Genomic DNA, 22,961 nt, shown 5'->3' with positions numbered 1-22,961 from the left:
GTTTGTTTCTCTTATCTTCATTCTTGATATTTTTTTTCCTCCTCCAATTTGGCCAATTAACTCTCTGCCGGTCTTACTCTCTCCTCTCCTTGAACTACACTACCCATAAGTGTTACATCTCCCATTATCTCTTCTCTCCTCTTCCTTTCTCTCTATGAAGGTTGCACTCCAAAACCCTTAACTCACTCTCTCTCTCTCTCTCTCTCTCTCTTTCCTCTTTTTTCTTTTTTCCCTCTTTCTATTCTCTCTCTCTCTTTCTTTTCTCCCTCTATATTAGTTTCTTCCTTTCTCCTTTACATCTCCTCTCATTCAAACCTCAATAACAAACAAGTGATCTTATCTGGGACTCAAACTTATGTTAGTGGTATATTGGGGGGTTTTTACTTCACCTTTTTAACTCACTAGCAGTGCTCCCATCCCTGGCTCTCCATTTTATCTAGTTCTTGTTCCACTAAATACAATAGTAATTTTTTAATTTGTCCCTCAATTTTTCTGTTTTCCTCTTATTCCTCTCATCATAACTCTTAGTCAACCAACACCTAAAAGCAAAGAATTTTATTCTTGACCCAAATTTTTTCCTTATTTGCTTTTTGTGGGTCCATACCCCCTTCTTTTTTCTTTTTTTTTTTTCTTTTTTTGCCCCTTTATTACTTTTCCCCAATTCAGGCCCTCCATTACAGGCATTGTTTGTTATAATTCACAGTTCACCACAAGATTTTCTCAAGAAAGAGGGGAGAGGAGAGGAGAGGAGAGGAAAAAAGGAGGGGGGGAATAATTTCCTTTTTTTTTAATTTTTATTTTATTTTATTTTTCTTTATTTCATTATTAATTTTTTTAAAAAAACAATTTTTGATTTTTGATTTTTTTAACTTTTTATTCTTTATTAAATCTCATTAATACTATCAACAAAACCACCCTCAGATGCCATTAAGAAAGAGAAATTCGAATATCATGGATACAAAAGAAAGAGAGGTAACACAGCTAGATGAGGAAAAATCTATGGAGAAAAAACTTAATATATTGGAAACCTTGGAGCTAAATGACAGAGAATTCAAGAAAGAAATCCTAAAAATCCTCCGAGATAAACAAGAAAACACAGAAAGGCAATTTAGGGAGCTCAGAAAAAAACTCAATGAACACAAAGAATATATGTCCAAGGAAATTGAAACTATAAAAACAAATCAAACAGAGATGAAAAACTCAATTCACGAGCTGAAAAACAAAGTAACAAGCTTAGCTAATAGAACAGGTCAGATAAAAGAGAGGATTAGTATCCTTAAAAAAAAAAAAAAAGAAAAATAAAAAAAAGAGAGGATTAGTGAAATAGAAGACAAGCAACTTGAGGCACAACAGAGAGAAGAAAGAGATTCAAAAATTTAAAAAATGAGATAGTCCTACAAGAATTATCTGAGTCCATCAAAAAGAATAACATAAGAATAATAGTTATATCAGAGGAAGAAGAGAGAAAATGGAATGGAGAACATACTCAAACAAATAATAGATGAGAACTTCCCAAGCCTGTGGAAAGAACTAAAGCTTCAAGTTCAAGAAGCAAACAGAACTCCGAGTTTTCTTAACCCCAACAAACCTACTCCAAGGCATATCATAATGAAATTGACACAAACCAACAGCAAAGAAAAAATTCTCAAGGCAGCCAGGGAAAAGAAGAATACAACATATAAAGGAAGGCCCATTAGATTATCATCAGATTTCTCAGCAGAAACTCTACAAGCTAGAAGAAAGTGGACCCCAACATTTAAAGTATTGAAAGAGAGGAACTTTCAGCCACGAATACTATACACATCAAAGCTATCCTTCAAATATGAAGGAGAAATAAAAACATTCACAGATACAGAAAAGATGAGGGAATTTATCATCAGAAAACCCCCACTCCAGGAATTACTAAAGGGGGTTCTCCAATCAGATACAAAGAACAAAAAAAAACAGAGCCACAAGTAAAAGCTCCAAGAAGAATACAATAAAACCAAATTTAAACTGTGACAACAACAAAAAGAAAGGGGGGGAGAAGATGGAGATTAACAGTAGCAAAGGACCATGGAGTGCAAAAGTACTCACAAAATAGTTCACTACAATGAACAGGGTAGGGACCCTTTTCATTACTCAAAGGTAACCACCATTGAAAAAACCACCACAGAAGCACATGAGATAAAAAAAGATAGCAACAGAGGAAAGATGTATGGAATACAACCAAATAAAAACGAAAGACAGAAAAACTAAAGAGAAGGATCAAACAAGACACAAAACTAACAGAAAGCAAGATACAAAATGGCAATAGGGAATTCACAAGTGTCAATAATTACACTAAATGTAAACGGATTGAACTCACCAATAAAAAGACACAGAGTAGCAGAATGGATTAAAAAAGAAAATCCAACTGTATGCTGGCTACAGGAAACTCATCTAAGTAACAAGGATAAAAACAAATTCAAAGTGAAAGGCTGGAAAACAATACTCCAAGCAAATAACATCCAAAAAAAAGTAGGTGTAGCAATACTCATATCGGATAATGCTGACTACAAGACAGCAAAAGTACTCAGAGACAAAAATGGCCATTTCATAATGGCTAAGGGGACACTGAATCAAGAAGACATAACAATTCTTAATATGTATGCACCAAACCAAGGAGAACCAAAATATATAAGACAGCTACTTATTGATCTTAAAACAAAAACTGACAAAAATACAATCATACTTGGAGACCTCAATACACCGCTGACGGCTCTAGATCGGTCATCCAAACAGAGAATCAACAAAGACATAGTGGCCTTAAACAAAACACTAGAGCACCTGGATATGATAGACATCTACAGGACATTTGATCCCAAAGTGACTGAGTATACATTTTTTTCCAGTGTACATGGATCATTCTCAAGAATTGACCATATGTTGGGCCACAAAAACAACATCAGCAAATTCAGAAAAATCAAAATTGTACCAAGCATATTTTCTGATCATAAAGCCTTGAAACTAGAATTCAACTGCAAAAAAGAGGAAAAAAATCCCACAAAAATGTGGAAACTAAACAACATACTTTTAAAAAAGAATGGGTCAAAGAAGAAATAAGTGCAGAGATCAAAAGATATATACAGACTAATGAAAATGACAATACGACATATCAGAATCTATGAAAGGCAGCAAAAGCAATGATAAGAGGGAAGTTCATATCACTTCAGGCATATATGAACAAACAAGAGAGAGCCCAAGTGAACCACTTAACTTCACACCTTAAGGAACTAGAAAAAGAAGAACAAAGAAAACCCAAAACCAGCCGAAGAAAGGAAATAATAAAAATCAGAGCAGAAATAAATGAATTAGAGAACAGAAAAATATAGAAAAAATTAATAGAACAAGGAGCTGGTTCTTTGAAAAGATCAACAAAATTGAAAAACCCTCGGCAAGACTTACCAAGGAAAAAAGAGAAAGAACTCATATAAACAAAATCCAAAATGAAAAAAGAGAAATCACCACGGACACCGTAGATATACAAAGAATTATTGTAGAATACTATGAAAAACTTTATGCCACTAAATTCAACAACCTAGAAGAAATGGATAAATTCCTAGAACAATACAACCTTCCTAGACTGAGTCAAGACGAAGCAGAAAGCCTAAACAGGGCTATTAGTAGAGAAGAAATAGAAAAAACCATTAAAAACCTCCCCAAAAATAAAAGTTCAGGCCCTGACAGCTATACCAGCGAATTTTATCAAACATTCAAAGAAGACTTGGTTCTTATTCTACTGAAAGTCTTCCAAAAAATTGAAGAAGAAGCAATACTTTCAAACACATTTTATGAGGCCAACATAACCCTCATACCAAAACCAAGCAAGGGTGGCACAAAAAAAGAAAACTACAGACCAATATCTCTAATAAATACAGATGCTAAAATACTAAACAAAATACTAGCAAATTGAATACAAGAACATATTTAAAAAAATAATACATCATGATCAAGTGGGATTCATCCCAGAATCTCAAGGATGGTTCAACATACATAAAATGGTTAACGTAATACACCATATCAACAAAACAAAGAACAAAAACCACATGATCTTATCAATAGACGCAGAAAAGGCTTTCGATAAAATACAACACAATTTTTTGTTTAAGACTCTCAACAAAATGAGTATAGAAGGAAAATATCTCAACATGATAAAGGCCATATATGATAAACCATCAGCTAACATCATATTAAATGGCACAAAACTGAAGGCTTTCCCCCTTAAATCAGGAATAAGACAGGGTTGTCCACTCTCTCCACTCTTATTTAATGTGGTATTAGAGGTTCTAGCCAGAGCAATCAGACAAGACAAAAAAATAAAAGGCATCCATATCGGAAAAGAAGAAGTAAAGGTATCACTTTTTGCAGATAGGATCCTATACATCAAAACCCCCAAAGAATCCACAAAAAGACTACTAGAAAGAATAAGCCAATACAGTAAAGTCACAGGATACAAAATTAACATACAGAAGTCCATAGCCTATCTATATGCCAACAATGAAACATTTGAGAACGAACTCAAAAGATTAATCCCCTTCATGATTGCAACAAAAAAAATAAAATACTTAGGAATAAACATAACAAAGAATGTAAAGGACTTATATAATGAAAACTATAAATCATTGTTAAGGGAAATCGAAAAAGATATAATGAGATGGAAGAATATACCTTGTTCTTGGCTAGGAAGAATAAAGATAATCAAGATGGCTATATTCCCCAAAGCAATATACAAATTTAATGCAATTCCCATCAAACTTCCAATGACATTTTTTAAAGAAATAGAGCAAAAAATCATCAGATTTATATGGAACTATAAAAAACCCCAAATAGCCAAAGCAATCCTAAAGAAAAAGAATGAAGCTGGGGCATTATAATACCTGACTTCAAACTCTATTATAGGGCCACGACAATCAAAACAGCATGGTATTGGCATAAAAATAGACACTCAGACCAATAGAACAGAATAGAAAGTCCAGAAATAAAACCACATATATATAGTCAAATAATTTTTGATAAAGGGGCCAATAACACACAATGGAGAAAAGAAAGCCTCTTCAATAAATGGTGCTGGAAAAACTGGAAAGCCACATGCAAAAGAATGAAACTGGACTACAGTCTCTCCCCCTGTACAAAAATTAACTCAAAATGGATCAAAGATCTAAACATAAGCCCTGAAACAATTAAGTACATAGAAGAAGACATAGGTACTCAATTCATGGACCTGGGTTTTAAAGAGCATTTTATGAATTTGACTCCACAGGCAAGAGAAGTGAAGGCAAAAATTAATGAATGGGACTCCATCAGACTAAGAAGTTTTTGCTCAGCAAGAGAAACTGATAACAACATAAATAGAAAGCCAACAAAATGGAAATGATATTTTCAAACAGCAGCTCAGATAAGGGCCTAATATCCAAAATATACAAAGAACTCATAAAACTCAACAACAAACAAACAAACAATCCAATAAAAAATGGGAAGAGGATATGAACAGACACTTCTCCCAGGAGGAAGTACAAATGGCCAACAGATATATGAAAAGATGCTCATCTTCTTTAGCTATTAGAGAAATGCAAATCAAAACTGCAATGAAATACCACCTCACACCTGTTCGATTAGCTATTATTAGCAAGACAGGTAATAGCAAATGTTGGAGAGGCTGTGGAGAAAAAGGAACCCTCATACACTGTTGGTGGGAATGTAAAGTAGTACAACCATTAGGGAAGAAAGTATGGTGGCTCCTCAAAAAACTGAAAATAGAACTACCTTATGACCCAGCAATCCCTCTACTGGGTATATACCCCAAAAACTCAGAAACATTGATACGTAAAGACACATGCAGCCCCATGTTTATTGCAGCATTGTTCACAGTGGCCAGGACATGGAAACAACCAAAAAGCCCGTCAATAGATGACTGGATAAAGAAGATGTGGCACATATACACTATGGAATACTACTTAGCCATAAGAAATGATGACATCGGATCATTTACAGCAAAATGGTGGGATCTTGATAACATGATACAAAGCGAAATAAGTAAATCAGAAAAAACCAGGAACTGCATTATTCCATACGTAGGTGGGACATAAAAGTGAAACTAAGAGACATTGATAAGAGTGTGGTTGTTACGGGGAGGAGGGGAGAATGGGAGAGGGAAAGGGGGAGGGGAGGGGCACAAAGAAAACTAGATAGAAGGTGACAGAGGACAATCTGACTTTGGGTGATGAGTATGCAACATAATTGAACGACAAGATAACCTGGACTTGTTATCTTTGAATATATGTATTCTGATTTATTGATGTCACCCCATTAAAAAAATTAAATTATTATAAAAAAAAATTTTCCAGTTTGCAAAAAAAAAAAAACTATATTATAGAGCCACGACATACAAAACAGCATGGTATTGGCAGAAAAATAGACACTCAAACCAATGGAACAGAATAGAAAGTCCAGAAATAAAACCACATATATATGGTCAAATAATTTTCGATAAAGGGGCCAACAACACACAATGGAGAAAAGAAAGCCTCTTCAACAAATGGTGCTGGGAAAACTGGAAAGCCACATGCAAAAGAATGAAATTCGACTAGAGCTTGTCTCCTTGTACTAAAATTAATTCAAAATGGATCAAAGACCTAAATATAAGACCTGAAACAATAAACTACATACAAGAAGACATAGGTACTAAACTCATAGACCTGGGTTTTAAAGAGCATTTTATGTATTTGACTCCAAAAGCAAGAGAAGTGAAGGCAAAGATAAATGAATGGGACTACATCAGACTAAGAAGTTTTTGCTCAGCAAGAGAAACTGATATCAAAATAAACAGCCAACTAAATGGGAAATGGTATTTTCAAACAACAGCTCAGATAAGGGCCTAATATCCAAAATATACAAAGAACTCATAAAACTCAACAACAAACAAACAAACAATCCAATAAAAAAATGGGAGGAGGACATGGACAGACATTTCTCTCAGGAAGAAATGCAAATGACCAACAGATATATGAAAAGATGCTCATCTTCATTAGTTATTAGAGAAATGCAAATCAAAACTACAATGAGATACCACCTCACACCTGTTAGATTAGCTATTACCAATAAGACAGGTAATAGCAAATGTTGGAGAGGCTGTGGAGAAAAAGGAACCCTCATTCACTGTTGGTGGGAATGTAAAGTAGTACAACCATTATGGAAGAAAGTATGGTGGCTCCTCAAAAAACTGCAAATAGAACTACCATATGACCTAGCAATCCCTCTACTGGGTATATACCCGAAAAACTCAGAAACATTGATACATAAAGACACATGTAGCTCCATGTTCATTGCAGCATTGTTCACGGTGGCCAAGACATGGAAACAACCAAAAAGCCAAAAAGCCCTTCAATAGAAGACTGGATAAAGAAGATGTGGCACATACTCAGCCATAAGAAATGATGACATCGGTTCGTTTACAACAAAATGGTGGGATCTTAATAACATTATACGGAGTGAAATAAGTAAATCAGAAAAAAACAAGAACTACATGATTCCATACATTGGTGGGACATGAAAACAAGATTAAGACACATGGACAAGAGTGTGGTGGTTACGGGAGGGGAGGAGAAAAGGAGGGAGAGGAGAAGGGGGAGGAGGAGGGGCACAAAAATCTACATAGAAGGTGATGGAGGACAATCTGACTTTGGGTGATGGGTGTGCAACATAAATGAATGACAAGATAATCTGGATATGTTTTCTTTGAAAATATGTACCCTGATTTATTGATGTCACCCCATTAACATTAATAAAAATTTATTTATAAAAAAAATTATGCAAAAAAAAGAACTTCTGTAGAGGGGACTGTTGGCCACACTCTATCTGAACCTGCTGCTCACCTTGTTTGAAGAAATAAAATTTCAATATCCAGCAGTGGCTGAGGAATTAGGCTCTGAAGTAGAGACTACATTACCCGTATTGAGCTCCTGATCCAAAGGCCCCTGAAATAGGAGGTCCAACTAACATTGTATTCCAAACCTCACCTGCCAAACCCACCAGCGTTCAACCTGTGGAGGGGTTGGTTGGGTTAGGCCAATCTGAGCCCACACTACAGTCTTTCTGGAGAAGACTCTGTGGGAAGACCAAGCAGCTACAAGAGGAGAAGGACCAGCTGAAAAGTGGAGACAGATCTTAAGGAGCTTGGGGCTTTTACAGAGCTGCTATCATCCCTAAGTAAGACAATGCTAATCCTTATATAAAATTTGGCCTCTCCTACACTACCCTGGCACAGAAAAGAGAGACACAAATAGCAAGAAGTGCTATAGCTGCAAACAGATAGCCCACAGCGGGTTACAAACAATAGCTGATGCCAACCAAAGAAGATCCAGAACCAACACAACCAGTAGTGGGGTGGCAGACAGCATCAACCCTAGACTCAACTAGCTACACAAGCAGCATGCCCAAAGGAGAAGTCTATGAGGCACCAGACACTGTGGAGAATTAATATGCCCAACAGGACAGACATTACACAGTGTGTAATACACATGATCAAGGTTGACACTTAGAGCCAGCCAATATGAAGAGATGACCGTACCCATGAAAGGACCAACTGTATTCAGTACCCAAATACAACAAGAGGGAAAATAATACCCTCAAGAAGCATTCCTAGAACAAGGAAAACTGGTGCCCTGCAAGTCAGTTCCACCAAGCCCCCCTTCCTCATAAAGACAAAACATAAATTTTAAAGTCAGACAATTGTAACTAATACACAGACAAAATGGGCAGAGAAATGCAACCCAAATTAATCAAGAGAAATCCCCCCAAAAAGAACTAAATGAAATGGAAGTAACCAAACTACCAGATAAAGAGTTTAAAATAATGATTTTTAAGATGTTCAAGGACCTTAAAGCAACAATGGATGGAAATAATGAGCACCTTAACAAAGAGACAGCAAGTATCAAAAAGGACATTGAAATTATAAAAAAGAAACAGTCAGAAATGACAAATACAATATCAGAAATGAAGACTGCACTAGAAGGAATCAATAGCAGGCTGAATGAAGCAGAGGATCGAATCAGCAACTTCGAGGACAAGATAAACAAAAGACTGGAAGCAGAGCAGCAAAAAGAAAAGAGGCTCAAAAAGACTGAGAAAACTCTAAGAGAGCTCTGTGACAACATGAAGAGAAACAACATCAGTATCATAGGGGTTCCTGAAGGAGACGAGAACGAACAGGAATAGAGAACCTGTTTGAAGAAACTATAGATGAAAATTTCCGTAAACTGATGAAGCAAATCTCATACAAGTTCAAGAAGCACAGAGACTCCCATTAAAGAGGAACCCAAGGCGGCCTACACCAAGACACACCATAATTAAAGTGCCAAACTTAAGAGACAAGAAAGAATACTAAAAGCTGCAAGAGAAAGCCAGTTAATTACCTATAGAGGAGCCCCCATAAAGATGACTTCCGACTTTTCAACAGAAACACTCAAGGCCAAAATGGACTGCCAAGAAATACTCAAAGTAATGCAAAACAAGAACCTACAACCAAGACTTCTTTATCCAGCAAGGCTATAGTTTAAAACTGAAGGAGAAATAAAAAGCTTCCCAGACAAAAAAAAAAAAAAAAAACTCAAGGAATTCATTATAATCAAATCAGTACTGCAAGAAATGTTAAGGGGCCTGCTATGAAAAGAGCAAAGGAGAAAAAGAAATCAAGAAAAAGAGGATTGTAGATTTAAAGAATATAATGCCAATATATAAGTATATATAAATAATAACCGTAAATGTAAATGGATTAAATACTCCAATCAAAAGACACAGGGTAACTGCATGGATAAGAAAACATTACCTATGCTGCCCACAAGAGACCCATTTCAAAACAAAAGATACACATAGACTGAAAGTGAAGGGATGGAAAAAAGTATTTCATGAAAATGGAAATGAAAAAATAGCTGAGGTAGCAATACTTATATCTGACAAAACAGACTTTAAAACAAAGGCTATATATACTACAGAATAAAGAAGGTCACTACATAATGATAAAGGGAGCAATCCAACAGGAGAATAGATCTATTTTCCATTTTAAATAACTAGGCAACTAACATAGAAGCACCTAAATATATAAAGCAGATTTTCATGGACATAAAGGGCAAGATCAACAGCAATACTATAATAGTAGGGGATTTTAATACCCCACTAACATAAATGGATTGATCCTCCAGACAGAATATTAACAAAGAAACAGCAGCTTTAAATGACACACTAGATCAACTGGATTTAATAGATATCTTCAGAAACTTTCACCACAAAGCAGCAGAATATACATTCCTTTCAAGTGCTCATGATACATTCTCTAGGATAGACCACATGTTAGGACACAAAAAAAGTCTCAATAAAATTAAGAAGACTGAAATCATATCAAGCATCTTCTCTGATCACAATGGCATGAAACTAAAAATCAACCAAAATAAAAAAACTAAAAAACATTCATACCGGTGGAGGCTAAATAGTATGTTATTAAACAAATGGGTTAACAACAAGATCAAGCTAAAGAGCATATTACTAAACAGCGAATGAGTAAACAATGAGACCGAGGAAAAAATGAAAAATTTCCTTGAAACAAATGAAAAGAACATATAACAACTCAAAACTTCTGGACACAGCAAAAGCAATCCTGAGAGGGAAGTTCATAGCATTACAAGCATAACTTAAGAAAAAGAAAAAGCTCAAGTAAACAACCCTGCATCTAAAAGAACTACAAAAAAACAACAAAACCTAGAGAAAGTAGAAGGAAGGAAATAATAAGGATCAGAGTAGAAATAAATGACAAAGAGGCTAAAAAAACAATACAAAAGATCAATGAAACCAAGAGCTGGTTCTTTGAAAAGGTAAACAAGATGGATGAACCTTTAACCAGATTCATCAAGAAAAAAAGAGAGAGGACTCAAATAAGATTAGAAATGAAAGTGGAGAAGTAACAACTGACACAGCAGAAATACAAAGGAATGTAAAAAAAAATACTATTAAGATCTGTATGCCAAAATACTGGACAACCTAGGTTAAATGGATAAAATACCTAGAAACATACAATATTCCAAGACCCAATCTGGAAGAGTCAGAAAACCTAAACAGACCAATTTCAACAAATGAAATTGAAGCAGTTATAAAAAACTCCCAACAAACCAAAGTCCTGAACCCATGGTTTCACAGGCAAATTTTACCAAATATTCAAAGAACTAACTCCTATCCTTCTCAAGCTATTTCAAAAAAATTCAAGAGCAGGGAATACTCCCAAGTTCATTTTATGAGGCAAGTATAATCCTCATTCCAAAACCAGGTAAATACACTACAAGAAAAAAAACTATAGGCCACTATCCCTGGTGAACTTAGATGCTAAAATTCTCAACAAAATATTAGCAAACCAGATCCAGCAATACATGAAAAAAATCATACATCATGATCAAGAGGGATTTATTCTGGGGAGTCAAGGCTGGTACAATATTCGCAGATCAATCAATGTGATTCACCACATAAAGAAAAGAAAGGATAAAAATTACATAATTATATCAAATGCAGAAAAAGCATTTGATAAAATCGAGCCCCCATTTATGATCAACTGTCAGCAAAGCAGGAATACAGGGAACATACCTCAACATAATAAAGGCTATCTATGACAAAACCACAGCCAACACATTACTCAATGGGCAAAAATTAAAAGCAATCCCCTTAAAATCAAGAATAAGGCAGGGGTGTCCCCTTTCACCACTCTTATTCAACATAGTTCTGGAAGTCCTAGCCACAGCAATAAGGCAAGAACAAATAAAAGGCATCCAAATTCGAAAAGAAGAAGTAAAACTATCCTTATTTCCCGATGACATGATACTATACATAGAAAACTCTAAAGTCTCAGTCAAAAAACTACTAGACCTGATAAATGAATTTGGCAAGGTGGCAGGATATAAAATTAATATTCAGAAGTCAGTGGCATTTTTATACACCAACAATAAACTGTCTGAAAGAGAATTAAGGAAACAATCCCCTTCACTATTGCAACAATTAAATAATAAAGTACTTAGGAGTAAATTTAACCAAGGAGGTAAAAGACTTATACTTGGAATATTATAAAACATTAAAAAAAGAAATCAAGGAAGATACAAACAAGTGGAAGCATATACCATGTTCATGGATAGAAAGAATAAACATCATTAAAATGTCTATAGTACCCAAAGCAATCTATATATTCAATGCAATTCCTATTCAAATACCAATGGCATACTTCAAAGAGATAAATATTCCAAAAATTTGTATGGAACCAAAAAACACAAGATAGCCTCAGCAATCTTAAAAATGAAGAACAATGTGGGAGGTATCACACTTCCTGATATTAAGTTATACTACAAGGCCATTGTAATCCAAACAGCTTGGTACTGGCATAAGAACAATCAGACAGATCAAAGGAAGAGAACAGAGAACGCAGTATGGTGTTTGCCTTTTTGGTCAATTGATATTTGACAAAGGAGGTAAGAGCATACAGTGGAAAGACAGTCTCTTTAATAAATAGTGTTGCAAAAACTGGACAGGTACATGCAAAAAAATGAAACTAGCTCACCAACTTATACCATTCACAAAAATAAACTCAAAATTGATAAAAGATTTAAATGTAAGTTACAAACCCATAAAAATCTTGGAAGAAATCATACACAGTAAACTCTCCGATATCTCTGGTAGCAGTATTTTTGCCAATTTAACTCCATGGGCAAGTGAAATAAAGAACAGGATGAGCCCTGGCCAGTTGGCTCAGCGTTAGAGCGTCGGCCTAGCGTGCGGAGGACCCGGGTTCGATTCCCGGCCAGGGCACACAGGAGAAGCGCCCATTTGCTTCTCCACCCCTCCGCCTCGCTTTCCTCTCCGTCTCTCTCTTCCCCTCCCACAGCCAAGGCTCCATTGGAGCAAAGATGGCCCGGGCGCTGGGGATGGCTCTGTGGCCTCTGCCTCAGGCGCTGGAGTGGCTCTGGTCGCAACATGGCGACGCCCCAGGATGGGCAGAGCATCGTCCCCTGGTGGGCAGAGCGTCGCCCCTGGTGGGCGTGCCGGGTGGATCCCAGTCGGGCGCATGCGGGAGTCTGTCTGACTGTCTCGCCCTGTTTCCAGCTTCAGAAAAATGAAAAGAAAAAAAAAAAAAAAGAACAGGATGAACAAATGGGATTATATCAAAGTAAAAAGCTTTTGCACAGCTAAAGACACCATGAACAAAATAAAAAGACAACCCACACAATGGGAGAATATATTCTCCAATATATCTGATAAAGGGTTAATAACCAAAGTTTATAAGGAACTTCTTACACTCAACACCGGGAAGGTAACCAATCCAATTTAAAAATGGGCCAAAGAACTGAATAAACACTTCTCCAAAGAGGACATACAGATGGCCAACAGGCATATGAAAAAATGTTCAACATCACTAATTATTAGAGAAATGCAAATTGAAACCACAACGAGATATCACCTCACACCTGACAGAATGGTTCTCATTAACAAATCAACATATAATAAGTGCTGCAAGGGTGTGGAAAAAAGGGAACCCTCCTGCATTGCTGGTGGGAATGCAGACTGGTGCAGCCACTGTGGAAAACAGTATGGCGTTTCCTCAAAAAATTAAAAATGGAACTACCTTTTGCCCCAGCTATCCCACTTGTAGAAATATATCCTAAGAACACCATATCACTGATTCAAAAGAAGATATGCACCCCCATGTTTATTGCAGCATTGTTTACAGTAGCCAAGATCTGGAAACAGCCCAGGTGTCCATTAGTGGACGAGTGGATTAAAAAGCAGTGGTACATATACACAATGGAATACTATGCAGCCTTGAAAAATAAGGAAATCCTACCTTTCCCAACAGCTATGATGAACCTGGAGATTATTATGCTAAGTGAAATAAGCCAGGCAGGGAAAGACAACTATCATATGAACTCACTTATATGTAGAATTTAATGAACAAACTGAACTGAGGAACGGAATAGAGGCAGAGGCAGGGTCACAGGGAGCAGAGGGACAGATGTCAGAGGGAAGAAGATGAGGGGATGAAATCAGAGATGGTGAAGGAATTAGTGAAATTATATGTACATAACACATAGATACAGTTAACAGGACAGCAAATCCCAGAGCGAAGGAGGGAGGGAGTTAGGAGTAGGGCAGCAAAGGGAGGGAGGGGGGCAAAGGAGGTATAATGGGATACACAGAGGTGGGGGTGAGGGAGTAATATTGAGTGGGAATCCTGAATCCATGTTAACACAATAAATGAAAATTAATATAAATTAAAAAAAAAAAAAGAACACGTGCTTTGAACAATCCAAAATGGTGTAGGTAAGCATACTAGGAGACGCCAACTCCCTTACTCATAGGCCGCATTACTGTATATTCTTCTGCTGCATGCAACTACACTAGTTCACCCATGTAGACCATAAATTTGATGCTAATGGCGTAAGCTGAAACATATAACAATTTTTTTTGTAAACTCGAAACATTAATATTGAGACTGTTGTAACCTGAGGATCCCCATATATAATACTCATATATAAATCCATATATCCACTATATACAACCACATGTGTGTGTGTTTTTATTAAGAAATCTGTACATAATTGAGTGATAATGACCATCTAAGTTTTATTTCCTGGCTTTTTCTTCCATTCTTGATTTCACTTTTAAGACATTAGAATTTTTCTTTACCCACAAATAACCATTTAACATGAGCCTGTACGTTCTTATTATCTTGTGAAAAAATGCTAAGTTGAGAATAAAAGGATAAAAATGTGTAAGTTGACAAGGCTACAGAGAAAACAAATCAGTAGACAAGATTTGTCAACAAATTTTTAGCAAATGAAAACAGATGAAAGATTTAGAGCTAAGAGAGCTGAACAGAGAGCAACTGCAGAGAATTCCAAAAAGTCAATTTACAGAAAAAAAATATCAAAAAGGAATCAGGAATTTAAGACACCAGTTACCACAGTGAGCACAATGAATCATGGAACTAAAAAACAAGAGAAATGGTTGAAAGTACCGAAAGAAGTCATCTTCCAGATCCCCTTCCCCATCCAACCCAGACAAGTGACTACTCTTCCCCAGTCTCAAGAGAGGTGATTTATTTTGGGAAAATGACAAAACAATAAAGCACCAGGTCCAGTAGCACAGAGAGATGCTAATATAAAAGTTAAAGGAATTACATTAAATTCTACAACGAATGGTAAATACTAGAGCCCTCCATGTGCTTGCATCCAATATTTCTGGCAGAGATTCATCTATGTAAAAACTGAATAGTACCTAAAAAAGATGTAAGTATTTGAAGTTACCCCCCCAAAAGAAAACGATCAGGCCTTCACCCAATTAACCTATAACAAAGCCCGCCAGTTAATAAGCCCAAACCTTAAACTTTTTTTCTGTAAACTGTTTTTCTGTTAACTTTTAATGATTATAAAAAAAAAAAAACACGAAAGAAAAGACAACCAATTACCTGATGAAAGCTTTCATCATAAGAGAAAGACATCAAAACAAAGGAAAAAAAGCAACTCATAGAGAGACAAATATACAAGGATGGCAAATGATTTGACTTTGCATCATGGGCAGAGTCAGCAGCTTAAAGGCTATAGAGATGTTCACTGAAACCCTATGTACTCTTTTTGATTAATGTCATCCCAATTAATTTCAAACTAAAAAATTTTTTTAAAAAGTTAATTTCAAACTAAAAATTTTTTTTTAAAAGTAAAGAAAAGAGCAACTTGTAGTCGTAACCCAGGAACATGGAGAAGAAAACTTCAAGAAAAAATATCAGATGGCCCTGGGCGGTTGGCTCAGTGGTAGAGAGTCGGCCTGGCGTGCAGAAGTCCCGGGTTCGATTCCCGGCCAGGGCACACAGGAGAAGCGCCCACCTGCTTCTCCACCCCTCCCCCTCTCCTTCCTCTCTGTCTCTCTCTTCCCCTCCTGCAGCCGAGGCTCCATTGGAGCAAAGATGGCCCGGGCGCTGGGGATGGCTCCTTGGCCTCTCTGCCCCAAGCTCTAGAGTGGCTCTGGTCGTGACAGAGCGACTCCCCGGAGGGGCAGAGCATTGCCCCCTGGTGGGCAGAGCATCGCCCCCTGGTGGGCGTGCAGGGTGGATCCCGGTCACACACATGCAGGAGTCTGTCTGACTGTCTCTCCCCGTTTCCAGCTTCAGAAAAATACAAAAAAAAAAAAAAATCAGTTAATTTCCTTAGAAACAAATGATAAGATGATCCAGCAAACAAGAATAGGAAGAACATCCATAGAACCAAAAAAGAAAAATCTTGAAATTTAAATAAATGATAATTTTTAAATATACAATAGGATCAGATGATAAGTTCAAATAATTCACAGGTAGTAAGAAAAATATTTAAAATAAAAGGTTGAAAGTCCCTGAGACAATAAATTTAAAAAGACATACATTAGACATATCTCATAAAAATTCAGACACCAGGAAAACACAGAAAATCCCAGAAACTTAGAAAAAGAAAAATGAAACAATCACAATAAAAGGCATAGGACTTCTAAACAGCGATATAGAAAACAAAGAAGACTTGCCTTCAAAATTCTAAATGAAATTACTTTTCAACCTAGAATCTATAACTACCCAATCACTGATCTAAATAAAATAAGATCGGAATAGGCCCTGGCCAGTTATCTCAGTGGGTTAAGAGCAATATCCCAAAATGAAAAGGTTGTAGGTTTGATGTCGGGTCAGGGCACACACAGGAAGCAGCCAATGACTGCAGGACTGAGTAGAACAACAAATGTTTCCTTTCCCCTCCCCTCTCTCTCCCTTCCTTTCTCTGTCTCATCAATAAATTTTTAAAAAAATTAAGCCCTGGCCAGATAGCTCAGCTGACTGGACTGTCGTCCCGGAGCATGGAGGTTGCCCGTTCAATGCCCTAGGTCAGGGCACATACAGGAGCAGCTTATTGTTCCTGTCTCTCTCTCTACCTATCTATCTCAAAAAATAAATTAATTAATTAAAAATTTTAAAAATAGGTCCTGGCCGGTTGGCTTGGTGGTAGAGAGTCGGTCTGGCATGCGGGAGTCCCAGGTTCGATTCCCGGCCAGGGCACACAGGATAAGTGCCCATCTGCTTCTCCACCCCTCCCCTTCTCCTTCCTCTCTGTCTCTCTCTTCCCCTCCCGCAGCCGAGGCTCCATTGGAGCAAAGATGGCCCAGGCGGGCGCTGTGGATGGCTCTGTGGCCTCTGCCTCAGGCACTAGAATGGCTCTGATTGCGGCAGAGCAAAGCCCCAGATGGGCAGAGCATCGCCCCCTGGTGGGCATGCCGGATGGATCCCGGTCAGGCGCATGCGGGAGTCTGTCTGACTGCCTTCCCGTTTCCAACTTAAGAAAAATACAAAAATAAAATAAAATAAATAAAATAAAAATAAAGTAAGATCAGAATAAAGACATTTTCAGATAAGCAAAGTCTCAAAATTATACCCCCACAGTCCACCAAAAGCAGGCAGTAAACCAACAAAGACAAGAAGCCAGATTCATAAAATAAATAAGCTAAAAGTAGAGATAGGTAAAACATCCCAGAATCATAGCAGGCCTAGGTTTAAGGGATACATCAGTGAAGAAGAGACAAAAATCCTTGCCCTCCAGGAGCTTACATGCTAGTATAACAGCAGTGCTCAGAATAGGGCCCCTGGGGATCACTAACAGCCCTTCAGGGGACTCAAGAGATCAAAGCTATTCTTATTATAATACTAAAATATGATTTACCTTTTTCACTTTGGTGACACTATGCACTGATGATATAAAAGCAATAGGCAAAACTGCTGGTACCTTAACAGAAATCAAGGCAATGGCACCAAACTGTACTAACAGTCATTTCATTCTTCATAGCAATAGTTTAAATAACATGGGTGAGGAGGGGCAGTTCACTTCCTCACTTAATAATGTCCTTGATAATAACTTTATTAAACTTTTTAACCCTTGAGCACACATCTTTTTTTTCTTTTCTTTTTTTTCTCCTTTTTTTTTTTTGCATTTTTCCGAAGCTGGAAACGGGGAGGCAGTCAGACAGACTCCTTCATGCGCCCAACCGGGATCCACCGGGCATGCCCACCATGGGGCGATGCTCTGCCCCTCTGGGGCATCGCTCTGTTGCAATCAGAACCATTCTAGCGCCTCAGGCAGAGGCCACAGAGCCATCCTCAGCACCCGGACCATCTTTGCTCCAATGGAGCCTTAGCTGCTGGAGGGGAAGAGAGAGACAGAGAGGAAGGAGAAGGGGAGGGGTGGAGAAGCAGATGGGCACTTCTCCTGTGTGCCCTGGCCGGGAATCAAACCCGGGACTCCAGCACGCCAGGCCGACGCTCTACCACTGAGCCAATCGGCCAGGGCGAGCACACATCTTTTAATATTCTGTGTGATAAAGTGGGAAATACACATAACTGCTGCTGCATATAATGATGGTAACTTGAGAAAAGGTATTTGTGCAACTGAATTGCAAGTTGAACCAGTTGCTTTTACCATGAAACACAATTTTTATTTTAAGAACTATCATGCCTGACCAGGTGGTAGTACAGTGGATAGAGGGTCAGCCTAAGATGCTGAGGACTCGGGTTTGAAACCCCAAAGTCGCTGGCTTGAGCATGGCTCATCTGGCTTGAGCATGGGGGTCGCTGGCTTGAGTGTGGGATCACTGACATGACCCCATGGTCACTGGCTTGAAGCCAAAGGTCGCTGGCTTGAAGCCCAAGGTCGCTGGCTTGAGCCAAAGGTCGCTGGTTTGAGCAAGGGGCCACTGGCTCAACTACAGCCCCCTGGTCAAGGCACATATGAGAAAACAATCAAATGAACAACTAAGGTGACACAAAAAAGAATTGATGCTTCTCATTTCTCTCTTTCTGTCTGTCTCTCTCCTTCTTTCTTCTTTGTGTGCGCATGTGCAAAAAAAATAAAAACTATCATTATTCAGACGTGTATTAGGTAAATATTTTCTCAAAGTGAATGGAGTCTTCCACTTCAAGGAAAACTGACATTATTTGCTGCCAATGATAAAATTTGAACTCTTAAGCCAAAATTAGAATTTTGGATAACTTTATCTGCTACCATGAAACTGATAGCTTCCCAGGTACAGGGGGTCCTTGGGCTATGACACAATTCCATTCCTATGACAGTGACATAAGCCAAATGTTGATGTAAGTTGAAACACAATCTAGCCTACACAAACGGGACACCTGCGCTTTCAACAGTCCAAAATGACATAGGTAAGCCTATTGGGGGATGCCAACTCCTTCACTCATATGCTGCCTTGCTGCGTATTATTCCGCTGCACACAACCAAACTACATAGTTCACCCAGGTAGTCTATAAGCATGATGCTAACAGCATAAGTCAAAACACTGACGTCACAATTTTTTTAAGATTTTATGAGTGAGCATTGTAAACTCAAAACGTCATAATCAAAACTGTCAAAACCCCTGGATCCCCTGTACAAAATCATTTCTTACAAGAGCCAAATAAAAAAAGGTTGAAAAACCACTCTCAGAAAAATTATACTGAAGTACTAATTAATCTCAGTAAGACAAAGCAAAAAGCCACCATATTTCTTTATTACAGTTAACTAGATCCAAAAACTGTCTTCTCTATCAATGACAGGTACTAAATTCTTATTCACAACCCTCGATATATACTTAGCTCTGGATTTCCATAATGTCCCTAGCATATACATATTTGATTATACTAGCTCATTTAAGTCATGGTGGTCAATTTATATTTCACACTCCTAGTAATAAAGAACTCTTTATATTTAACTCCATTGGTAAGGTGCAATGCATGGAAAGAAATTAATAGCTCTTTCTGGTAAGGGCAATGATGATTGAGAACAGATTTTTAGGAATCCTACATGCTAACAATTTTCCATCTATCTGTAAGGAGAAAAGGCACAGGGACAGAACTCATACAGCTCTTGGTTTTCTGTTCTCACTCTAGTCTCTAGTCTAGTATGTGCTGGTTTAGCTTCATAGTTGCAAACCTTACCCATCTATTCCTACTACAGAACTGAAGCCAAGACAGGTCTTGACCACAATAGGACATCACTTTATAAAAACATCTTATTGCAAAGTTTAAGTGACGGATGAAAGATGTGGAGCCAAGATGTGGTGGTCATTCAAAAGAGAACTCAAAGGCACACACAAGTAGTTCCTTTGTCCAGTTATTAATAAAGGGAAAAAATGGGTATTTTTTTAGAAAATGGGCAGTTAGAGAAAACAAAGATTCCTAGAGGTCATGACAGTTTATAATTATTTCTCCACTACTCCTTCATTAGTACATGAAACTATAGTTTTCTTTTACCTTAGACACATAACCAAAAACAAAGAAAAAAGGAAAAAGAACAGTCATTTTAATGAGAAATCCACCTCAAAGAGATAGAGAAAAGTGAAATTAGGGTTAATATCATTTAGCAAAAGAAGTCCACAAATAAGTACAGACCATGCAAAGGCAGTAAAAGAACTGAGGTAAAATTCTAACTTAACAAGTCTAACAAAGCAAAACTCAAAAGAGAGAATTGTCAAAACACTCCTTCCATAACAACTAAAAATTTACAGACTAGCATATCTTTTCTTTTTTGAAAGCACTATTAGTAATGGGACTTTTCCCCAAATGAAAGCAGAAAATATATCTATACATACTATAACATATTATAACAATCTCACTAAGAATTTTTCCAACTCATAACACAACTCTTTCCTTGACCAGTCAAGTTGGTAAGACAATTAACAGGCAACAAGTGTACGTTTACAACTCTTATTGAAGACCATCCAGTAATAAAGTGTTTGTTTTATTTATTTACTTAGAAGGAAATCTCCTTTGAATACTTATAGGCTCTAAGGCTAGAGGGGCCCTCAAAGGATATCCAGTAATCCCACAAAGTTGCACCTATAACACCTGCTCCAATACTTAAAACCTTTGAACTCTGCATGCCTCCTTCACTTAGAGCTTTTACTTCTAAGTTCAAAGATGATAACTTGAAAAGATTTTTGTAACAAGACATTGGAATGTATTTAATTACCTAGAACCTGTTTAGTTGATTCACACATAGGATACTAATTCCGAAAATACAAAAAAAAAAAAAAATGTATTAGGCTTCCAGTATGCATTTAAAGATACATAACCTGAGAAATTATCTTAAAGTTGACCTAAAATCAAGAGCATTCAACTTACGTAATAGTGCATTATAACTTCTCACAAAAGTAAACATCTTAAGAGCAGGCATGTGCTCTTGGTCTATCACTGGACCACAAGTCCTGATCTCCAGGAAACTGAGTGCTTAAAGGGCACATACAGGGGTGGGCAAAAGTAGATTACAGTTGTGAGTACACAAAACATAGTTTATTTGTGTTACTTATTAATTATTGTATTACTTATTTGTATTACAACTGTAAGCCTAGTTTAGCCCAGCCCGTATTTATATGGTAAACATGGAAAAGTCTATTTTACCAGGCAACACCTCTCCTTCCGGCAGGCGAGTGTGAGCCGGGGTCAGTGGGGGGAGGGGATATCTGAAGCAAAGCGGAGTGGGGGTGTCTCAGGCTGGGTATCTTACCCTGCACCTTACCTAGAGCTAGCGACAAAGCACCAGCACTTACTGCAAGGCCGACCATAAACCCAAAAGCAGCGATCAGTTGGGTTGGGACAGGAGTGAGCGCGGAAGGGGAGGAGGAGCGAGCGGACTCTCTCAGCACCCCCAGACTGAGGGCCTGGCTAGAGGCCTGCGAGCTCGCACCGCAAAGCTGACCACCACCCGAAGGCCGGGCTCCGACCTCCAGGAGCAGAAGCCGCCAGGTGCGAGACGCATGCGCACTGCACGGTGCCCCCCCCCCCCCCCCCCCCGCCGCCCCAGCAGACGGGGTCGGCCTAGCGCTGCCTCACGCGGGAGCAGGGCCTCGGAGCCTCGGAGCCTCGGAACCGCGGGCGCTTCCTCCTAGGCCGCGGACACTGTCACCACCTGGCTCCCTACCTTCGGGATCACAACTCCCGAAGAGCTGCGGGTGCTGCAATCCTGCAAACGTTTCTTCCAGTTGGGGCGCCGCGGGCGCTCACCGAACTTGGTACTCTTTAAGCTCACCGCCTTCCTGATTCCAGCGCCAGGCAGCTCCAGCCGAGCTCTCGAATGCATCGATGGAGGTGGCCAGGCGTTAGGAGTGCCGAGAGAATAGATTGTCACGCCGCCAATTTTTTGTTTGGTGTTGGTTTAGCTCGCTTATTTGATTATTACATTTCCTTATAACCAAAAAGCAATTAAGGTGGGGACTGAAGAATGTTATTGCCTTAGTAATTGTCGTTATCATCACAGATAATCGGTAAACAAATATGCATTGTAGGATTTTATGTTTAAGACACCCACGCGTAGCAAAATTGGTTATCTCAAGCTGGGGGCGGAGGAAACTCGCCCAACAATAATAAATCATGAGAGTGTGTCTGTATAGAGTCGTGTGTGATTAAAATGTAATGATTTATTTGCAAGAATGCATTAAAAGTCGGTGTTTCTTCTGCCCTGAAGGTGAAGACACTCACAGGTTGGGTGCAAATTAGTTTCCCGCATTAAAGTAACTGGTTGGTGGAGGAGTGGGGGAAGGCTCACCGAGGTAGGGAAAGGTTTCTTCTGAAAGAGAAATTGTTTAGGTTTTTGTTGTACACTAATAGAAATTAAAGCGATTCGGCATTTTCTGTAACACATATTATATTATTTATCTGTCCTTTCATAAACATCATTTTTTTTCCTTACGTGCTATAAGTATGCAAAGATATGGAGGTAAAAAAAAACGGCCTTGGTTTTGGGTCGTCTGTGAGAACCAACTTGTTCAGAACTGCTAGATATCCAAGCTAGTTTTCTGCGGATATTTGAAATGGTGAAAATCAGCTCCAGAAATATATTTGTCATAAATGACTGTACCTTAAATAA

General features: G+C 38.2%; 1 protein-coding gene across 1 annotated transcript in view; it reads right to left on the bottom strand.

Annotated features, from left to right (window-relative positions):
- RSRC1 (arginine and serine rich coiled-coil 1) overlaps positions 1-21,827 on the bottom strand; it is a 557,291-nt gene extending 535,464 nt beyond the window's left edge. Inside the window, exon 1 of the mRNA XM_066259039.1 lies at positions 21,615-21,827. Within this exon, the coding sequence (XP_066115136.1) occupies positions 21,615-21,660 (46 nt within the window). The 5' untranslated portion in view covers positions 21,661-21,827. The remainder of the gene's footprint in view (positions 1-21,614) is intronic.
- Positions 21,828-22,961: the final 1,134 nt, after the last annotated feature.

Source organism: Saccopteryx bilineata, chromosome 2, assembly GCF_036850765.1.
Source record: "Saccopteryx bilineata isolate mSacBil1 chromosome 2, mSacBil1_pri_phased_curated, whole genome shotgun sequence".
Classification (NCBI taxonomy): Eukaryota; Metazoa; Chordata; class Mammalia; order Chiroptera; family Emballonuridae; genus Saccopteryx; species Saccopteryx bilineata.
Note: the sequence above shows the minus strand (reverse complement) of the source record. Positions and strands in the feature narration are given on the sequence as shown.